This window comes from Rhinichthys klamathensis, unplaced genomic scaffold, assembly GCF_029890125.1.
Source record: "Rhinichthys klamathensis goyatoka isolate OS25496 unplaced genomic scaffold, OSU_Roscu_1.1 h1tg000246l_1, whole genome shotgun sequence".
NCBI lineage: Eukaryota > Metazoa > Chordata > Actinopteri > Cypriniformes > Leuciscidae > Rhinichthys > Rhinichthys klamathensis.
The window spans coordinates 72,053-91,153 of NW_026606768.1; the positions used below are offsets into that span (position 1 = coordinate 72,053).

A 19,101-nucleotide genomic window follows, 5' to 3' on the forward strand; every position below is an offset into this window, starting at 1 on the left:
CCATGAAGCCAAAGACGCCTCACACACTCTCATTCCTCAACATTCGGTAAGTTCTTTTCAATTACTTTAAGATTATTTCTACTACTTATTTCTATTACTGTCGAATTGTATTCCGACCAAATCAAGAACAATATTTGACATTTGATACAAGAAGAATTATGAAGTTGATTATTTATTTTGGAAAAACGCTCCATGCCTGTAAACATTTTGCATGTCATTATCGTGACGGTTAAAGGAACAGAGATACAATTACGAAATAACATTTTACATAATAAAAATGATGTAGACTATTTCTTTATTTTTTAATACATATGTTGATATTAAATAGGGGTGAATTCAAGTTCATTGGGACACTTTTTCCCAGTTATCTCAATGGCAAAAAAAAGCTAATTTAAAAAAAAAAAAATGTAATTATACATTAATTTATTGTATCTCAATAATTAGAAAATTATTGTTTTCCCAGCTCAAGTAATAAACAAAATATTGCTGAAAGTTGGTGTCGATCATTTATCAACATGGGAGTCCAAGGATTGAAGACATTCATTGAAAGCAGCAACAGAAATGATTTAAGGAGCTGGGCTTTTAGAGACAAACGACTAATAATTGATGGATGTAACTTATATTATATGCTGTACTTTGACTGCAGTCTGGATCAGATGCATGGAGGAGACTATGATGCTTTTGAAAAGCTGGTCATACAGTTCTTTGAGAACCTCGCAGCCTGTGACATTAGCCCTTACGTTGTACTTGATGGCGGGGCCGACCACACAGACAAAAAATTTGACACTGTCATGAAAAAAAACCAGCAGAGAATAAAAGAGGCCTATGCCCTGTCGATGGGGAAGAGAGGGAGACTCCTTCCTACGCTCATTAAAAATGTGTTCAGACAGCTCCTTCATAAGCTCAAGGTACCACTGGTTCAGTGTCTTGAAGAGGCTGATTGGGAAATTGCTGCCTTGGCTAAAGAGTGGAATTGTCCTGTTTTGTCCGACGACAGTGACTTCTATATATTCAACCTCAGAGCGGGAGTCCTGCCAAGCACACATTTCCAGTGGAAAAAAGTGAGAGTGGACAAACGGACAAACAAAAAAATCATCCAAGCCAAACACTTCACATTGGGAAAATTCTGTACATCTTTCAAAATGAATGCTGACCTTCTGCCAATCTTCGCTTCCATCTTAGGCAACGATTATGTGAAGTTGCAAAATATCAAGTACCCGAATTGGGAGAAGTACTCGGTACCCGGCATGAAAAATGCTCGTATTGATGGGATGCTTAACTGGTTATCCAAGTTTCCAGGGCCGGAAGAAGCTGTAAGTGCCTTGCTGAAATTTACAGACAACAAAGAAAAAGCCATCGTCCAAGAAGCACTTTTGATGGGAATCAAAGAGTACAAACTCATCCCTGGCTCTCTTGCCCCGTTCTTCGACTCAAAGGTGATTCCACAGTCAGCTTTGACAGGTCCTCTGCAAGTTCTGCCTAAATGGACCTTGAAGCCTCTACTTGAGGGGAGGATGTGCTCCTCCATTATCGATGTACTGTTACACCAAAGGGTTTCCTTAATGCCCCAGGTTGAAAATTTTCAACTCCCTAGTAGCAGTGAAATCTCTCGTCCCATACGCCAGGTGATTTACGGGTTACTCTTGTTGGGAGGACAACAGACAGCAAATAAACAAGCGTTAGCCGATAAAGCAGGCACTGGCACAAGCAAGCGCTATGTAGAGGAATACGGCAGACAACAGTTAAGACTAAGCAATCAGAAGGTTGAAGCCATACAGACCAAGGTGATGGAAGGACTTCAACTGGAAACATTATACAAGGTAATGAAGATGTCTTAAGCACTGTTTTAAAGTGAAATGAAACTGTTTGTTTTACAGTGTTTGTCTTTCTAATGATTCTAGGAACCACATGACGTGCGACTTCAGGTATTCCTTGACACTTTGGGTGTGTCGCCCGCAATGTTAAGAGGGATCCCACGTGCTCTACAGCTGCAAATGTTTGTGACCCGTTACTGGCTTGTAAACACACAACCTCAGCCGTGCCAAGTGCATCTTTGGGGGCTGCTACTGGGAATGGTCAATGGAACGCTCAGCAGAACGCCTAAAACAGAAAGCGGTATTGATATTATTATACATCATTCTGTTAGTTAGATGTTGTTTTTATAGCATGCAATAAAGTAATAATGCAAACTCAGGCAGATATAGCCTGCACATATTGTCACGCAAATAAAGCTGATATGATGTAATGATTAGCTAAATGTCATTGGCAAAATGGCACAATATTGCAGAGTTAAAAAAAAAAAAAAAAAAAAAAAAAAAAAATTTAAGCCAGTGCATAACATTTTGGAAAAAATAGTGTCGAAACATGTTTATTTATTTATTTTTGGTTTGGGGGTTTAGACATGCTGTTGAGACTTAAAAAACTCCAAATTGGTCAAGGAAAGCTGGAAGATGACTTCTATTTGGAAGATGAAGCAGCTCATCTATACAGCCAGTGGCAGTCGTGCCTGAAGTGGAGTGTCAATCTCAATCGTTTACTGTTGGATCCGCTATTTGAACCAGAGTGTGCACGGTACGACATCCTTTATTACTCCTAAACCATCCTTTTTTGATAATATTTATCCTTTTGATCTCCATTGTTATAAAATCCCTGGCTCCTGATTGCTGTTTCCCGTTCCTCTCTCTACCCCGTGCTTTCCTGTCTGATCTCTACACAATAGACCATAACAAGGCCCAAAATATAACTTAAAGAAATAATACACACGTTCTGTATATAAAGAAATATACACACACATACATACATATATGACTATTTACATCTTAGAAGTGTCCACTAGTGTTGTGGCACATGAATACTGAGTGTGTTCTGGTGTTGTTTAGTTTGTACCGTGGAACACTGGTGCACCAGGCTGTTGGAGAGCTCAGGAGAGGCATCGCTCTGGAGTCTCTGCTGATGAGGGGCTCAGGCGCTGAGCAACTCTTCAAACAGCTGAAGGATGCAATCGTGAGCTTAGTGGGTGAAGACTTCATCAAGAAAATGAAAACTGGGCTCGAGAAGAGAGATGCTGGGAAAACACAGAGTGCCTGCAAAAGCCAGAATCAGCCTATAGATGATCTGAGCAGTTGCTTTGAACATCTGATGGTTGAGGATATTGATGACAATTAATATGATGATCTCAATGGGTGGAATAAGGCCAAGGGTCACAAGACGGAGATCTCTGACCGTCCCTACACTGCCCGTACCAGACACAAGGCTAAAGTCCGATAATGCTGATAATCCCTCCAAGAAATCTGAGAGGATATGCTATAACTGGTAAAAAATAACAAAAAAGCATTAGTTTGCAGTATTGCACTTACAATGGAAAGGGCCAAGGCATTGCACCAGAATGAATGTTAAAATGATATATGTTCACTGTATGATATCAGAATCAAGTCATGCACAATCCTATTTTTGCTATCTTGTATTATTTACTGCATGACTTTGCTTTTCTGATTTAAATTATAATTACTTGATTATAAGATATTTGTAGCTGTTGGACATTGGTATCAAGAAGGATACATTCTATTTACCAGAGTATTTTAAGGAACATATTTAAAAACAAAAGTCATCAACTTCAGATACAGATTTGTTTTAATTTCAAACTTGACAACTTATCCTAAATGTGCTAACATTGTTGTATGTCTTGTAAGAAAATGATGAAACCTGCATGTTCTTGCAAAGCTGGGGAAAAATGAAATAAAACATTTGGAGAGAAATGCATTAATTTGTCACTTCCCATTTCTCTAAAACAAAACAAGCTATGGCTTGTCATATCTCTTAGATCAGGGGTGTAACTGTAATACGCAATGTGTTTTGCACAGGAACAGGGTGATGATTCATGAGATAGATGGACAGACAGACAGGCAGGACAGACAGACAGATATTAGAAGAAAGAATATTATGCATTCACACACACACACACACACACACGTAATGTGTAATAGGGTGAGTTGCCCTAATGTGGGACATTTTTTGCACTTTAGACTTATGTGACATATTGCGATGTGTAACCAAAACATTAAATCCACACCCAATACCATTAAAAAAAAAACAGTATGTGTCCTAATCAAATCAAAAGAGAAAATTCAGATAACCCATTCATAAGAGAAATTATAGAAATATTAGTGCTCTTATTCCAAGTTGTCTGAGACAATCTGCAGCTTCCTTATGTGGGATAGTTGTGCCCCCAATGCGGGACACTGAAAAATCTTATGATAAAATACCAAAAATCACATTGATACATGTAGAATAGTAAATCTTATTTTATTTTAGATTCTCTCTTAAATCTTAGTTAGTAATTTTCTTTGTTGTGAATGAATGAAACATGTAAAATAACAAAATCTTTAGTTATATTATCCATTTCCAGTAAATCAGTCACAATCCATAAACAAGTTATATTATAATGATGCATTTGTAAAACACCTAAAAAATAAACAGATAAACTTTGGACCAAAATAATTTGGTATAATTACAACTAAAAATAAATGTTCAATTGTTTCTGTTTCCTCTTTACCAAAACAGCATAATGGAGAAACCCCTTCTTTAAACTTACTGATAAAATCATTACATGGATAATATCTATTTATTATTTTAAATTGAGTTTCTTTGACTTATTTATTAGGAATGACATATTTGATATCTGTTTCCATTTCATCAATGCCTTAGGTGAAACATTTTTTTCTTTAGTTAAGATTTGTCTAATATAAACATTATTCATATTTTTATTAAAATAAAATAAATGTTTAAAACATGCCCCACCACACATTTTTGACTCATTGAAGTACTGTCCCACATTAGGCTGATCATACTGTCCCGGATTTGGAAACCACATTTCCTAATGTGGGACACTAGGAAATTTGATAAAAATATAAAATATATAGTTTATACACATAAGGTTACACTATTTTTTGATGGACAAACATTTCATAAGCATATTAGGCTAAAAAGTAGCATGATTGCTTTGTTTAAAATCTATTTAACTCCTTAACATCAAATTTGTTAAAACTCTATGTCATTAACCTTCGGATGCTCTTCACACACTGGGTGCTTCTCATTTCTTATTTGTGCATCCTCGTTTCCTTTCCTCGCGTCTCAGCTCCACCCCCTGTAGGACGCGAGGGAAGGCTGCAAGGGAAAAAAACGAGGACGGAGGAATTGAATGAAAGCTTTTTTAATACATTGGAATACTTGATCACTCGAGCGTCACTTCACTGCGTCATCGGCAGTGCTCAAAGGATCTGCCCTTATGTTGTTAAAGTTAGTTTATTTAAGAAATTCATAATAAATAATAATAAAGCAAGATACCTTGTTTAAATATGTGAGTTGTGTGGTTTATGTAAACTACAAAAGTAAAGTATAAATTCAAATGATTGTGACAGATGTGAAGGGGGAGGAGAATTGATACGTGCGTCATGTTTAGTCGATAAAACTCTTCCGCAAAGGGTACACCTGTGTATCCTCGCTCATAGCTCCTCTGGAAGCCTCCTCACTCCTCGATCCTCGCCTCCTCGCGGTGCAATTAGAGAATTGAGATGTCCTTCAAGATGGCTGAGCTCGATTGGTTTCCGGGTCATAGGATGGAGGACGGAGGAGCGAGGAGACGAGGAGGGATATTGAGAAGCACCCAAGGTGTCTCCTGATTGATGATTGCTCCACCCTCAAATATGATTGGACATTTGATAGGTCATGTTATTTTGATCACATGACACCACAGCTTTGTTTACCCATAGTTTCACTGTCATTCATGTATTTATGGGGGACCTACAAACACTAGACCTTAGGTGTCCCACATTAGGCCATGTCCCACATTAGGGCAATTCACCAAAGCTGGGGAAAAATGAAATTTATTAATTTATTCGGGACAGTGCACATTAATGGACAATCTAACATTTCTGTAATGACTGTAAATGAGCCAGGTTATAGCATAAATGCTAATTTTCACCTGTAGTCCCGAGGCAGAAAAACAACGACATATAAAATGATGCAACAGTAGAATATGACAATATACAATATCAAGCAAAAAACACATTAGCACACATTCAGGCAGTATACATTGTATCAATAAAATTATTCAAGATGAGGACATAACTGGGAACTTTTTAGAAGCTGTTTAAGGTGCTTTTTAAATGTGCAGTAAGTGGGACATTCTCTAATGTTTATTGGGATGCTGTTCCAAAAATGACCTCCTCTGACAGATATAGAACAGTTTGTCCAAAGGTAGGTATAATTACAACTAAAATAAAACATTTGGAGAGAAATGCATTAATTTGTCACTTCACATTTCTCTAAAACAAAACCAGCTATGGCTTGTCATATCTCTTAGATCAGGGGTGTAACTGTAATACGCAATGTGTTTTGCACAGGAACAGGGTGATGATTCATGAGATAGATGGACAGACAGACAGATATTAGAAGAAAGAATATTATGCATTCACACACACACACACATCATGTATAATGTATGTAATATAATGTATATAATATAATTTATGTTTTTACCACAAACATTATCTTACATACATTAAAATCTTAGTGAGTGTTTTTGTACCTTAAAACGTTTTAGGTACAAAAACACTCCCTAAGATTTTAATAAATGATTTGTGTATAACATAAAATAAAAATAGTAACAGAGATGGCCTTCTTTTAATAATAAATAAATAGCATGGTCTACAAATATCGATGTATGTATGTTTTATATTACTTTATACATAGGTATATTTCAAATAGAAAACGTTCAGGACTATTAACAAAACGACTCTCGAATGTTTTTTTTTTTTTTACCACACAACAGAGATTGACTAATCTTATTTGTTTGGTAGAATTATTAGTGTTTTTGTAGGCTATATAAAGCCTTTGTTTACATGTTAGAAGTGTCCATGACATCCTCGTGATTATGATGCGGCTGCCGCCAAGTTTCGATTTGCGATTCCAAACGTCATTCGGTTAAGTTTCGGTTTGCCGTCTGTTTTATATAATAAGATCTGCATTTTGTTCGGATAGGCTCCATGAAGCCATAGACGCCTCACACACTCTCATTCCTCAACATTCGGTAAGTTATAAGATTATTTCTACTTATTTCTATTACTGTCGAATTGTATTCCGACCAAATCAAGAACAATATTTGACATTTGATATAAAAATAATTATGAAGTTGATTATTTATTTTGGAAAAACGCTCCATGCCTGTAAACATTTTGCATGTCATTATCGTGACGGTTAAAGGAACAGAGATACAATTACGAAATAACATTTTATATATAATGAAAATTATGTAGACTATTTATTTATTTTTAATACATACGTTGATATTAAATAGGGGTGAATTCAAGTTCATTGGGACACTTTTTCCCAGTTATCTCAATGGCAAAAAAAAAAAAAAAACTTTTATAAATTATAATTATACATTAATTTATTGTATCTCAATAATTAGAAAATTATTGTTTTCCCAGCTCAAGTAATAAACAAAATATTGCTGAAAGTTGGTGTCGATCATTTATCAACATGGGAGTCCAAGGATTGAAGACATTCATTGAAAGCAGCAACAGAAATTATTTAAGGAGCTGGGCTTTTAGAGACAAACGACTAATAATTGATGGATGTAACTTATATTATATGCTGTACTTTGACTGCAACCTGGATCAGATGCATGGAGGAGACTATGATGCTTTTGAGAAGCTGCTCATACAGTTCTTTGAGAACCTCGCAGCCTGTGACATTAGCCCTTACGTTGTACTTGATGGCGGGGCCGACCACACAGACAAAAAATTTGACACTGTCATGAAACGAAAACAGCAGAGAATAAAAGAGGCCTATGCCCTGTCGATGGGGAAGAGAGGGAGACTCCTTCCTACGCTCATTAAAAATGTGTTCAGACAGCTCCTTCATAAGCTCAAGGTACCACTGGTTCAGTGTCTTGAAGAGGCTGATTGGGAAATTGCTGCCTTGGCTAAAGAGTGGAATTGTCCTGTTTTGTCCAACGACAGTGACTTCTATATATTCAACCTCAGAGCGGGAGTCCTGCCAATCACACATTTCCAGTGGAAAAAAGTGAGAGTGAACAAACGGACAAACAAAAAAATCATCCTAGCCAAACACTTCACATTGGGAAAATTCTGTACATCTTTCAAAATGAATGCTGACCTTCTGCCAATCTTCGCTTCCATCTTAGGCAACGATTATGTGAAGTTGCAAAATATCAAGTACCCGAATTGGGAGAAGTACTCGGTAACCGGCATAGAAAATGCTCGTATTGATGGGATGCTTAACTGGTTATCCCAGTTTCCAGGGCCGGAAGAAGCTGTAAGTGCCTTGCTGAAATTTACAGACAACAAAGAAAAAGCCATCGTCCAAGAAGCACTTTTGATGGGAATCAAAGAGTACAAACTCATCCCTGGCTCTCTTGCCCCGTTCTTCGACTCAAAGGTGATTCCACAGTCAGCTTTGACAGGTCCTCTGCAAGTTCTGCCAAAATGGACCTTGAAGCCTCTACTTGAGGGGAGGATGAGCTCCTCCATTATCGATGTACTGGTACACCAAAGGGTTTCCTTAATGCCCCAGGTTGAAAATTTTCAACTCCCTAGTAGCAGTGAAATCTCTCGTCCCATACGCCAGGTGATTTACGGGTTACTGTTGTTGGGAGGACAACAGACAGCAAATAAACAAGCGTTAGCCGATAAAGCAGTCACTGGCACAAGCAAGCGCTATGTAGAGGAATACGGCAGACAACAGTTAAGACTAAGCAATCAGAAGGTTGAAGCCATACAGACCAAAGTGATGGAAGGACTTCAACTGGAAACATTATACAAGGTAATGAAGATGTCTTAAGCACTGTTTTAAAGTGAAATGAAACTGTTTGTTTTACAGTGTTTGTCTTTCTAATGATTCTAGGAACCACATGACGTGCGACTTCAGGTGTTCATTGACACTTTGGGTGTGTCGCCCGCAATGTTAAGAGGGATCCCACGTGCTCTACAGCTGCAAATGTTTGTGACCCGTTACTGGCTTGTAAACACACAACCTCAGCCGTGCCAAGTGCATCTTTGGGGGCTGCTACTGGGAATGGTCAATGGAACGCTCAGCAGAACGCCTAAAACAGAAAGCGGTATTGATATTATTATACATCATTCTGTTAGATGTTAGTTAGATGTTGTTTTTATAGCATGCAATAAAGTAATAATGGAAACTCAGGCAGATATAGCCTGCACATATTGTCACGCAAATAAAGGTGATATGGTGTAATGATTAGCTAAATGTCATTGGCAAAATGGCACAACATTTTTTTTAAGCCAGTGCATAACATTTTGGAAAAAAGAGTGTCGAAACGTTTATTCATTTATTTTTTGTTTGGGGGTTTAGACATGCTGTTGAGACTTAAAAAACTCCAAATTGGTCAAGGAAAGCTGGAAGATGACTTCTATTTGGAAGATGAAGCCGCTCATCTATACAGCCAGTGGCAGTCGTGCCTGAAGTGGAGTGTCAATCTCAATCGTTTACTGTTGGATCCGCTATTTGAACCAGAGTGTGCATGGTACGATATCCTTTATTACTCCTAAACCATCCTTTTTTGATAATATTTATCCTTTTGATCTCCATTGTTATAAAATCCCTGGCTCCTGATTGCTGTTTCCCGTTCCTCTCTCTACCCCGTGCTTTCCTGTCTGATCTCTACACAATACACCATAACAAGGCCCAAAATATAACTTAATAACTTAAAAATAATACACAAGTTCTATATATAAAGAAATATACACACACATACATACATATATGACTATTTACATCTTAGAAGTGTCCACTAGTGTTGTGGCACATGAATACTAAGTGTGTTCTGGTGTTGTTTAGTTTGTACCGTGGAACACTGGTGCACCAGGCTGTTGGAGAGCTCAGGAGAGGCATCGCTCTGGAGTCTCTGCTGATGAGGGGCTCAGGCGCTGAGCAACTCTTCAAACAGCTGAAGGATGCAATCGTGAGCTTAGTGGGTGAAGACTTCATCAAGAAAATGAAAACTGGGCTCGAGAAGAGAGATGCTGGGGAAACACAGAGTGGCTGCAAACGCCAGAATCAGCCTATAGATGATCTGAGCAGTTGCTTTGAACATCTGATGGTTGAGGATATTGATGACAATGAATATGATGATGGGTGGAATAAGGCCAAGGGTCACAACAAGACGGAGATCTCTGACTGTCCCTACACTGCCCGTACCAGACACAAGGCTAAAGTTCGCAATGCTGATAATCCCTCCAAGAAATATGAGAGAATATGCTATAACTTGTAAAAAATAACAAAAAAGCATTAGTTTGCAGTATTGCACTTACAATGGAAAGGGCCAAGGCATTGCACCAGAATGAATGTTAAAATGATACATGTTCACTGTATGACATCAGAATCAAGTCATGCACAATCCTATTTTTGCTATCCTGTATTATTTACTGCATTGCTTTTCTGATTTAAATTATAATTACTTGATTATAAGATATTTGTATATAGCCGTTGGACATTGGTATCAAGGATACATTCTATTTACCAGAGTATTTTAAGGAACATATTTAAAAACATAACATGAAACTTTTTAATTGAAGTATTAAATTATTTTTCCATTTTAATCTTTCTTTTGTGTTATAACTTTTAGATTTATATTTTACCACATGATGTATGAACTTACAGCTTAAATAATCAGATTAGTCATCAACTTCAGATACAGATTTGTTTTAATTTGTAAAAAAATTTATTGTACAATTGTGTTCTGAAATGACCACAACAGATTACTGGTTTCAGCTGTGCAAACCACAATAAAATAAATACAATCTCAAAAAATAAAAATAAAAAAAAGCTTTTTACCTATCACCCTTCATTTAAATTGTTTATACTGTTTATTATCAGTGTATTACATTGTTTCGTTTTCAAAGCAAGAGCGATGCTAGAAAACAGAATGGGCATTAAAGAAATTGAACAATGTGGCCATAAAGAACCACTATCTGCAATACAGAGGAGAGATAAGATCACACACTGTAAAAACTCAAGTGCATCATCTTTACCTGTACCACAGAAACAAGATAGAGTTGGCAGATGGGAATAATTCAATGCTGGTGGGCTGCACTGAGGGTTTTCGGCATGGGGTTAGTGTTAGTCTAACATTTCTGTACATCCAACATGAGCGCCCATTTAACCAACTACATCATTAAACCTTAAAATACTAAGCATTCACCTAACCAAGCTGGTGAGAAAATAAATAACACTATAGATAAAAGCCAAAGTAAGGTGAAAAAGGTCAAATCTATCTTCAGATGGCCCAGATACCAGTGTATTAACATAAGGAAAGTAATAATAATATAGTACTGAAAATATGTAAATACAGAGGAACTGATAAGTAATTGTACAAGCCAGTTGTATTAACCATCAGTCTAATATAAAGATAAAGAACTACTAGTGCATGTACCTTGAAGATCGTCATAAGGTGGGACCCTGTAATCTCGTAATGCCATCATATTGTGGGATCCTGTATCCTTAACAGACTCAAAAACAGGGCCTGTTGCAAGGTGTTCAATTTGTTAACATTTTTCTAAGTAAATGATGTGATGGTTTGGCACATCACTTACACATTAATTCACACCCACAGTCTCATCATGACCCAAAACAAGTGGTCCGTTCCACAAAACACTGGAACACTCGTGGTTTAAGAGGACAAAAGCTTTTTCCAACCCAAAATAAATGATTTTTCAAGCATAATTTTATAATCTGGAATGCAGAAAGGCATTATCCATATTGATCCACAAACCTCTAACCAGAAATGTTTAAACAAAAGTTGATTTAGAAGACACAAAATCCTTTTAATAATAATAATATAGAAAAATCATAATACATCCCTTAAATCATGAAATCAAAACAGCCACTGTATGGACAGATACAGCATCTCATAAATAAAGTTCGCCCAGATGCTATGGGAAGTAGTACAGTCATAAAGCAGCACACCAAAGCATCTCCTCCGGCAAGGGCGCACGTCAGATTGCTCCAAAATCAGCTCCTGGTCTTGACCTTCACAAAGGAACTGCACATAAAGGTCGGGCCTGAATGATCACTCTGGATTGTTTCGTACGGTATGAGACCGGCCCAAGCGACATGCTAAACCACACGCCGCAGCCCCACCCACCATCTCCTGCACGGGACACAATGTGTGTCATACATCATGGAAATCCTCAGTGTCTGCCATTTTTTCTCCACCTCTGAGTCGCTCTAATTTCTTTATGACTTCCGATACCACACAGACAGAGGACGTGAGGCCCAGCAGGAACAGCAGATCTGCACGGAAAGGACAGTGCATATATCAGTGAACACGCTACGTGAAACATCCTAAACACAATAAGTGCCGGTACTCAAATAAATTCAATTATTTTTTAAATAAGTATTAAATTAACAATTAAATACACTGAAAAAATAGTGTTCAAATTAATTATATAATATGCCTGTGGCGAGCCGTCCTGCTCGCCACAATGCCAATACATTTTTTTTTTTGTTAGGATTAAGAATGATTCTTTTATTAGCTGAACATATTGAGTCAAAATTTTAAATATGAAAATTAACATTTCCAGAATTAATATTTGGGGCCAGATTTACTAACAGCTTGCGCCAGGGCAAACCCTCTTTTGGCATTCAAAAACTACTGTCAGGATTTAATAAAGACATGCAGGGAAAGGCGCTGATAGTGCTGAAAAGGCATGGACACTGTTATTTTTGTGGCTGACTTTATTGCATATGCATTTGTAGGGGTTTCCCTTTCAGACGCAGCTGAATCATGCAAGGTGATTAACTAAGGTTTCCGCTAGTCAATTTACTAGTGTTTGAACCATTATTTACTGCCCAGGCTAATTTGCGCTGCTCTTGATAGGTTGCGTTGGTCATTTTCACGGCGTCAGTAGATCACATGCAGAACTTTCCACTCCCATCTTCGCTTTTTTGGAATTGCGCTCTCACGCTAATCCGCCCTGTTTAGTAAATCTGGCCCTTTGTATTAAATTATTGAATGCTGCAATCATTAATGTAAACATGATAATCATGTTCTCCAGGACAGGGCTATTTACCACTAAAACCAAGTTTAAGCTGAAGTAATACGTTTTTTTAAAACTGAAATAAAAATAAAGATAAATTATAGAAATTAACTAATAAAAATAAAAAAACAACTAAAAATGGACAATCACAACAAAATGACTAAAACAAACTAAAATTAACACTGAAAGATAATTCAAAATACTAATAAATACTATAATAGCGTATAAATAATACTAAAAGAACAAAAAGCTCTAGGATGATTCGAGAATGTTCCAATGAGCATCTTGAAATTCAATGGAAGCAAGAACATCTGACAGAGTTTGCATGATTAATGTCACATATTTACTTTGATTTCTTCTGTATTGTACATATTTTTTGGACTCCACTGCGTGTATTAAGAAAAATGTGGTGTACTATGGTTTCCTGTATTTTTTTGTTTGCATACCTAAAATGCTGAGACTCTCTGTTTGAAAGACCTTCTGTAGTGGAGGGAAGTATATGACCAGGAGTTGGCCCATGATGGAGCCCAGCACAGCATAGCAGAACATCCTGTTACTGCATAAGCCCATCTCGTGCACCATCCGTGTCTGCAGGATGACAAAAACAGTGAAGAGAGACCTCTAATGATATACTGGCATACAATCCAGGCCTTAAAGACACCAAAACGCACATTGCCATTTTGAACTTTTTGAACATGACTCATATTCCCTACAGCAGGTGGCAGTGTTTAGGATTCTGCTCACCACACATTCTTAAGACATCCCATGAGAAAGTAAACCGGAAACATGCTTGTGCATTTTATTGATTTTTGATGTTGCTTATACCTGTGATCGAGAACTGAGAGCGTTGAACATATCGAAGAACACAAAACAGGTAAACGTCATGGTGGTGTCCCGTGGGGTGATCTCGTTGTCACGCAGCTAAAAAACAAAACAAAACAAAAAACTATTTATTAGACTGAAGGGAAGTGGTGGGAGAAAAATAAAATAAAAATCAAGGACATGCTTTTGTGGTTCCTTGAAAAGCTTTTAGCATTGTTCCTGTAGCTTTCAGGAGACAATTATTTCATCAGATTTAATGTACCGGTACTTCATTTTCCAAAGCCGTTCCGATGCTACTTACCCAGAGAAAAACAGTACTTAATAATTTTACAGCTCTTGTGTTGCTATTCAATTAAAGGCTAGGAAAGGTAATTGCACTCCTGTACCAAGGCTCCAAATTAATTCTCAAGTAGACAGGCAAAAACACCACAAAGGTAATATAGAAACAGCATTGCATGATGCCTCACAAACACAAGTCACAGTGTTTAATCGTGTTTAAGTCAAATCATTTAGTCATTTGCCTAATGCCCTGTTTTGAATATATATGGAACACAAATGAAACCCAAAGCAGAACACAAATGATGTGCAGGAAGGCCTTCATCAGCTGAATACTACCTACCTCTCTCCAGAACACAAACAGAGTGCCGCAAACGATGATGAAGGACGATACGAGGATTTTCACTATCAGACTGCGTGTGAGGATGCTGTCTCGGACGTTCCGCGGGGGTTTCCTGATCACGTCCCGATCAACAGGCTCCACTCCCAAACTAGAAAAAGATTTAAAGTTCATTCTTATTCAGGCTATCAATATTCTTGCACCAAAAATTTTCCTGATCAATGGCGGTGGTAAATCTGTTTGTAATCAATTTATTACCTCTGGGCTGGCGGCCCGTCCATGATGATGTTGATCCAGAGGATTTGCATGGCATTAAGAGGGTTGGGGAAATTCATAAGAGTTGCCAGGGAGATGAGGGTAAGGGCAGCAATGCTCCTAAAGAAAGTCAGCACAAAGATTCAGAGATTATTTAATCATTATTCATAACCTGGAACGTCTCAAATATTATATATATATATTAGGGGTGTAACGGTTCACAAAATTCACGGTTCGGTTCGATACGATACACTTGTGTCACGGTTCGGTTCGGTACGATTCGGTACGTTTCCGATACAGCAAAAAGAAAGAAATGCCAGAGAAATTTCCTTGATTTAATCTTTTTAATTATATTTTTATTAAAACTAACATCATAAAGTATGATATTTTTTAACTTTGAGCAATGATGGAGCTATACTTGACTTTTCTTAGGAGCTTATAAAACAAAACAGCTCCTTGGACAAAATTAAATGTAATATTGTAGTAGTTATAAACAAAGGTTTATTTTAGTTCAGATTAACATTTGAGGGCAGCAATTGTATTCATAATGTCAAAATAAAACCGACGTGATGTTACTTGAAAGCATTATAGCCTACTATTCCTGCCAAACTTCCATGGTTACAGTTAGTAGTGTTACTACAGTAAACCCATGGTGAATGTTGCTGATCTGTGGACACTGGATAGTTCATTCATGGCACAATGTTTCTTCCTGGTTTCCACGTCAGCGCTGTTTGATCCGTTAATAACGGAGAAATGCGAATGTTTCTCACTAGATCTTGCAGCGATGTTATTACTTCAGTGGCGAATTCAAATGCTTTCTTTACTGGATTTGGCTGTGTAGTAACAGTGCTGATGATTAAGATCGGCTCGCGCTGTATTTGTCCAAACTGATAAACGGTCCTTCAACCACACAATAACGAGTGGTTTCGTTCCGCTTACATTACATTTGCCATTTGATGTTGGGCAATGTTGTGGTCACGCACATTATGAGCGCGCTTGCCACGCGTGACGCGCCTTCATTTGAAATAACGAAATTTTGGTCGGCAGGAAAAATGGTCCAACGAACCGTTCGGTTCAAAAATGCGTACCGAAAACCGAACCGAAAGCCTCGTACCGAACGGTTCAATACGAATACGTGTATCGTTACACCCCTAATATATATATATATATATATATATATACTATACAATATTTTTTTCTTGTATGTATGTATGTATAAGTAAAACTAAAAAAAATATAAAGAATAGATAATATATAATACATTTAAATGTTTATATAAATCACATAAAAAAATAATACAAAAAATAAATGAATAATTCTGTTCATCAAGGATGCATTTATCTTACAAAAAATGTATATTTAAAATAAATTCTGTTCTTTTCTTTTTTCAACATTATTAAATTGCAGTCGGCAAATCTGGCAGATTGAGTGGACTTAGGCAAAAATTTTAATGTTTACAACTCTCATGCACCTCCCCCACTATCAACGAATACCTTCCCACCGAGTTCGTGCTAGTCAGTGCGTGTGCACCAGATTTTCTGTGAACACCATGGAGTATTTGGAGGTATGCTGCCCTGGCTAATCTACCGATAGATTGCAATTGCTAATGTAATTTATACTCTAAATGAGCTTACTTGATTTGTTAGTGTTTTGAAAGCGAGATACAAGTGTCGGATGAAGACTATGTCCCCGCCATCACTCTTCGTTACTGCGCGAACTTCAGGCGTGTGCATGTGATTGTAACGTGCGCGAGGGGTGGCGTGTGCTCGACCTGTGATTGACAGTCAGATCTCACACCCCCCTGCGCTGATTGGAGCCGATGATCCGGGAGCGGTGGATTTTTGCAAAACAAATAACACGCTCCAGGTGGAGTTAGAAGTTCGGGTTTTTTTCTAAAACCACTTTATTTATGTTGTTCTGTCGGATTATAGTGTCGATTTCACTGAATAAGATAAAAAAAAATTGCGCCTAATTTGCAGTTGTTGTTTTTCTTTTTGCAAATTTTGAAAAGATTTGCTTCACGTTTGGATGGAGACCTAGCTTCATAAAACTGGAGTAATGATGCTGAAAATTCAGCTTTTTCCATTACAGAAATAAATTACATTAAAAATTGTTTTATTTATATTATATAAATATGCCAACTTACGTGCTCAGCTGAAAGCGCACAAAGTTCTTAATGTTGTTGTAAATCCCTTTCCCTTCTTCAATGGCAGACCTAGAGTGAGAAACAAAGGCTTGAGGATATGTGTAAACACATCAGATGTCACATCAACAGTCCGCAAAATTCTGATAAAGCCAAAAAATAAATAAAAAAGAAACCGAATGCTCACAAGATAGTTTGAAAGTCGTCGTCTACGAGGATCATGTCTGCTGCCTCTTTGCAGACATCAGTGCCGGTCTGACCCATGGCCACACCGATGTCTGCTGCCTTCAGAGCCACCGCATCATTAACACCATCTCCCGTCATAGCCACAACTGCACCGATGTTCTGTAAGGACTGAAGCCAGAAACACAGGTTAATAAACATGGCCATATGCGGAGTACAATCACAAACAATCTGTTTGGTGCACTCACCTTAACTATCTTTAACTTGTGTCTAGGGCTGGCTCTGTAGAATACCGCTATCTGTGGAGACAGGTAACATATTCATTTCATGCCGCTTCTTAGGGCCGTTTTTACTGTTAAAAACGTGAGACAGCATGTCAGTGTTAAAAAAGTTTAACTTTTAACTTGAGCGGCACATTTTTAAATCGCTGTGTCATCCGTCTAGCACGTGTTTACATTGGAAAAAAAAAATAGAAAAGTAGCACAGTGGAATGGAAAAGACCAAAAGGCTGCTCTTATTTGTATCAGCTAATGTACAATTCTCAAGACTGTTTAACACTTGTGGATTTGAAACCCGGCCAAAACTCAGCTGTGGATCTTTTGGATCGTAGTGCTGAGAGGAAGCTTGGAGTGTGTAAAGGCATGTTCTTACCCTGGACACTATCTGAGAGAGATGCTGGATGTCCATCTGGTCGACTTCCTCTCCAGACAGAGATTGAGAACCTTTGGTATAGAGACCCAGTCGACTTGCTGTGGTGGAGAAAGGCAATAGAATAAATGTATGCGAGTAGTTGTGTCATATTGAATATTCATGATATATTCACAATGGCTTTGCTGATGCTGCAAAATGTATTATTTGAAAGGCTTTCTACTTGGCCATTAAATCTACTTAAATTAGTTATTCCTGGTCTTGCTACTCATAAGAATGAGAATATATGTGTGTGTGTGTTTATAATAACAAAAATGCATATTGTGCATATATTTATTTAAAAATAAGCATATTCAGAATGTTTAATGTCAGAACTAAATCTATAAAGGCATATTTTATTTTTACACTTGATTCAAACTTGTGACTCAAGTTTGACTCAACTTGTGACTTCACACTCAAAAACAATGGCATTAGAGTTAGTAAGTACAAAATCTATTTCCAAGAATCACTTCATGAATTGATGCAAAACTGTGATTCGACAACTTTGTAATCTATTCAAATGGTTTAGTAAACATATTGTTTATACTAATATTAACGTTTCAATTTAATTGTTTGTCACTACATTGCTGTGTCTCTAAAATTATTAAATATTCTTCCTTGTGTTCATTTACAGCAAAAGAGTGTAATTTTTTTTTACTTTTTAGTTCTGACATTAAAGGGTTAATTCACCCAAAAATATGTCATTAATTACTCACCCTCATGTCATTCTAAACCCGTAAGACTTTCGTTTATCTTCGGAACACAAATAAAGATATTTTTTATGAAATCTGAGAGCTTTCTGTTCCTCCATTGATAGAATAAAAGCCTAAACATTAATCTGTTCATCATATAAAGCGATTGAGACTTCAGAAAATTTGAAGAGTCAAAGTGGTAGTTGCATAGGTTGTCAATCTAGGTACAGATAGCGCTCAGATTTCATTAAAGAGATCTACATTTGTGTTCCAAAGTTGAATGAAAGTCTTAATGGGGTTGGAACGACATGAGGGTTTAGTAATTAAAGGGACACTTCACCCATTTGCATTAAGCTTTGCATTGTTAGAAACCCAGTCATATTTTTGAATGGTCGTGCATTATTCCCTCATTTTTCCCTGAGACGGGAGAAATAAGGATTTCAGTGTTGGAGTTCCTGCTTATAATAATGTAAAAATCGCCATTTTCCGTCATTCTAAGCAGGAAGTCCCATATCTTGGTAGAGGGGTTGAGACTACAAACACTCGTTACTTATTTTACTAGGGGGTGGGATCCACTCACGCTACAGACCTATTACAGATCAGTGGGTGGAACTTCACTTTCTA

General features: G+C 37.3%; 3 protein-coding genes across 3 annotated transcripts in view; 2 read left to right on the forward strand and 1 right to left on the reverse strand.

The window, feature by feature from the left end:
* Positions 1 to 19: 19 nt before the first annotated feature.
* aste1a (asteroid homolog 1a) lies at positions 20 to 3,547 on the forward strand. Its single transcript, XM_056266227.1, is given in 6 exon segments — positions 20 to 46; positions 464 to 1,820; positions 1,902 to 2,115; positions 2,400 to 2,571; positions 2,880 to 3,264; positions 3,266 to 3,547. Coding segments are annotated over 5 exon segments (2,127 nt in total). The 5' UTR covers positions 20 to 46; positions 464 to 515; the 3' UTR covers positions 3,317 to 3,547.
* Positions 3,548 to 6,994: 3,447 nt separating this feature from the next.
* LOC130100685 (protein asteroid homolog 1-like) lies at positions 6,995 to 10,399 on the forward strand. The gene is made up of 5 exons (XM_056266228.1): positions 6,995 to 7,087; positions 7,488 to 8,844; positions 8,926 to 9,139; positions 9,394 to 9,565; positions 9,880 to 10,399. The coding sequence occupies exons 2-5, from the start codon at positions 7,540 to 7,542 to the stop codon at positions 10,310 to 10,312; spliced, it is 2,124 nt and encodes a 707-aa protein (XP_056122203.1). The 5' UTR covers positions 6,995 to 7,087; positions 7,488 to 7,539; the 3' UTR covers positions 10,313 to 10,399.
* A 328-nt stretch (positions 10,400 to 10,727) lies between these two features.
* atp2c1 (ATPase secretory pathway Ca2+ transporting 1) overlaps positions 10,728 to 19,101 on the reverse strand; it is a 52,517-nt gene continuing 44,143 nt past the window's right edge. Inside the window, exons 19-27 of the mRNA XM_056266177.1 lie at positions 17,750 to 17,847; positions 17,347 to 17,397; positions 17,103 to 17,269; positions 16,919 to 16,987; positions 14,776 to 14,892; positions 14,521 to 14,668; positions 13,905 to 14,000; positions 13,526 to 13,667; positions 10,728 to 12,333 (exon numbers count right to left, since the gene is read on the reverse strand). Of these exons, the coding sequence (XP_056122152.1) occupies positions 12,212 to 12,333; positions 13,526 to 13,667; positions 13,905 to 14,000; positions 14,521 to 14,668; positions 14,776 to 14,892; positions 16,919 to 16,987; positions 17,103 to 17,269; positions 17,347 to 17,397; positions 17,750 to 17,847 (1,010 nt within the window). The 3' untranslated portion in view covers positions 10,728 to 12,211. The remainder of the gene's footprint in view (positions 12,334 to 13,525; positions 13,668 to 13,904; positions 14,001 to 14,520; positions 14,669 to 14,775; positions 14,893 to 16,918; positions 16,988 to 17,102; positions 17,270 to 17,346; positions 17,398 to 17,749; positions 17,848 to 19,101) is intronic.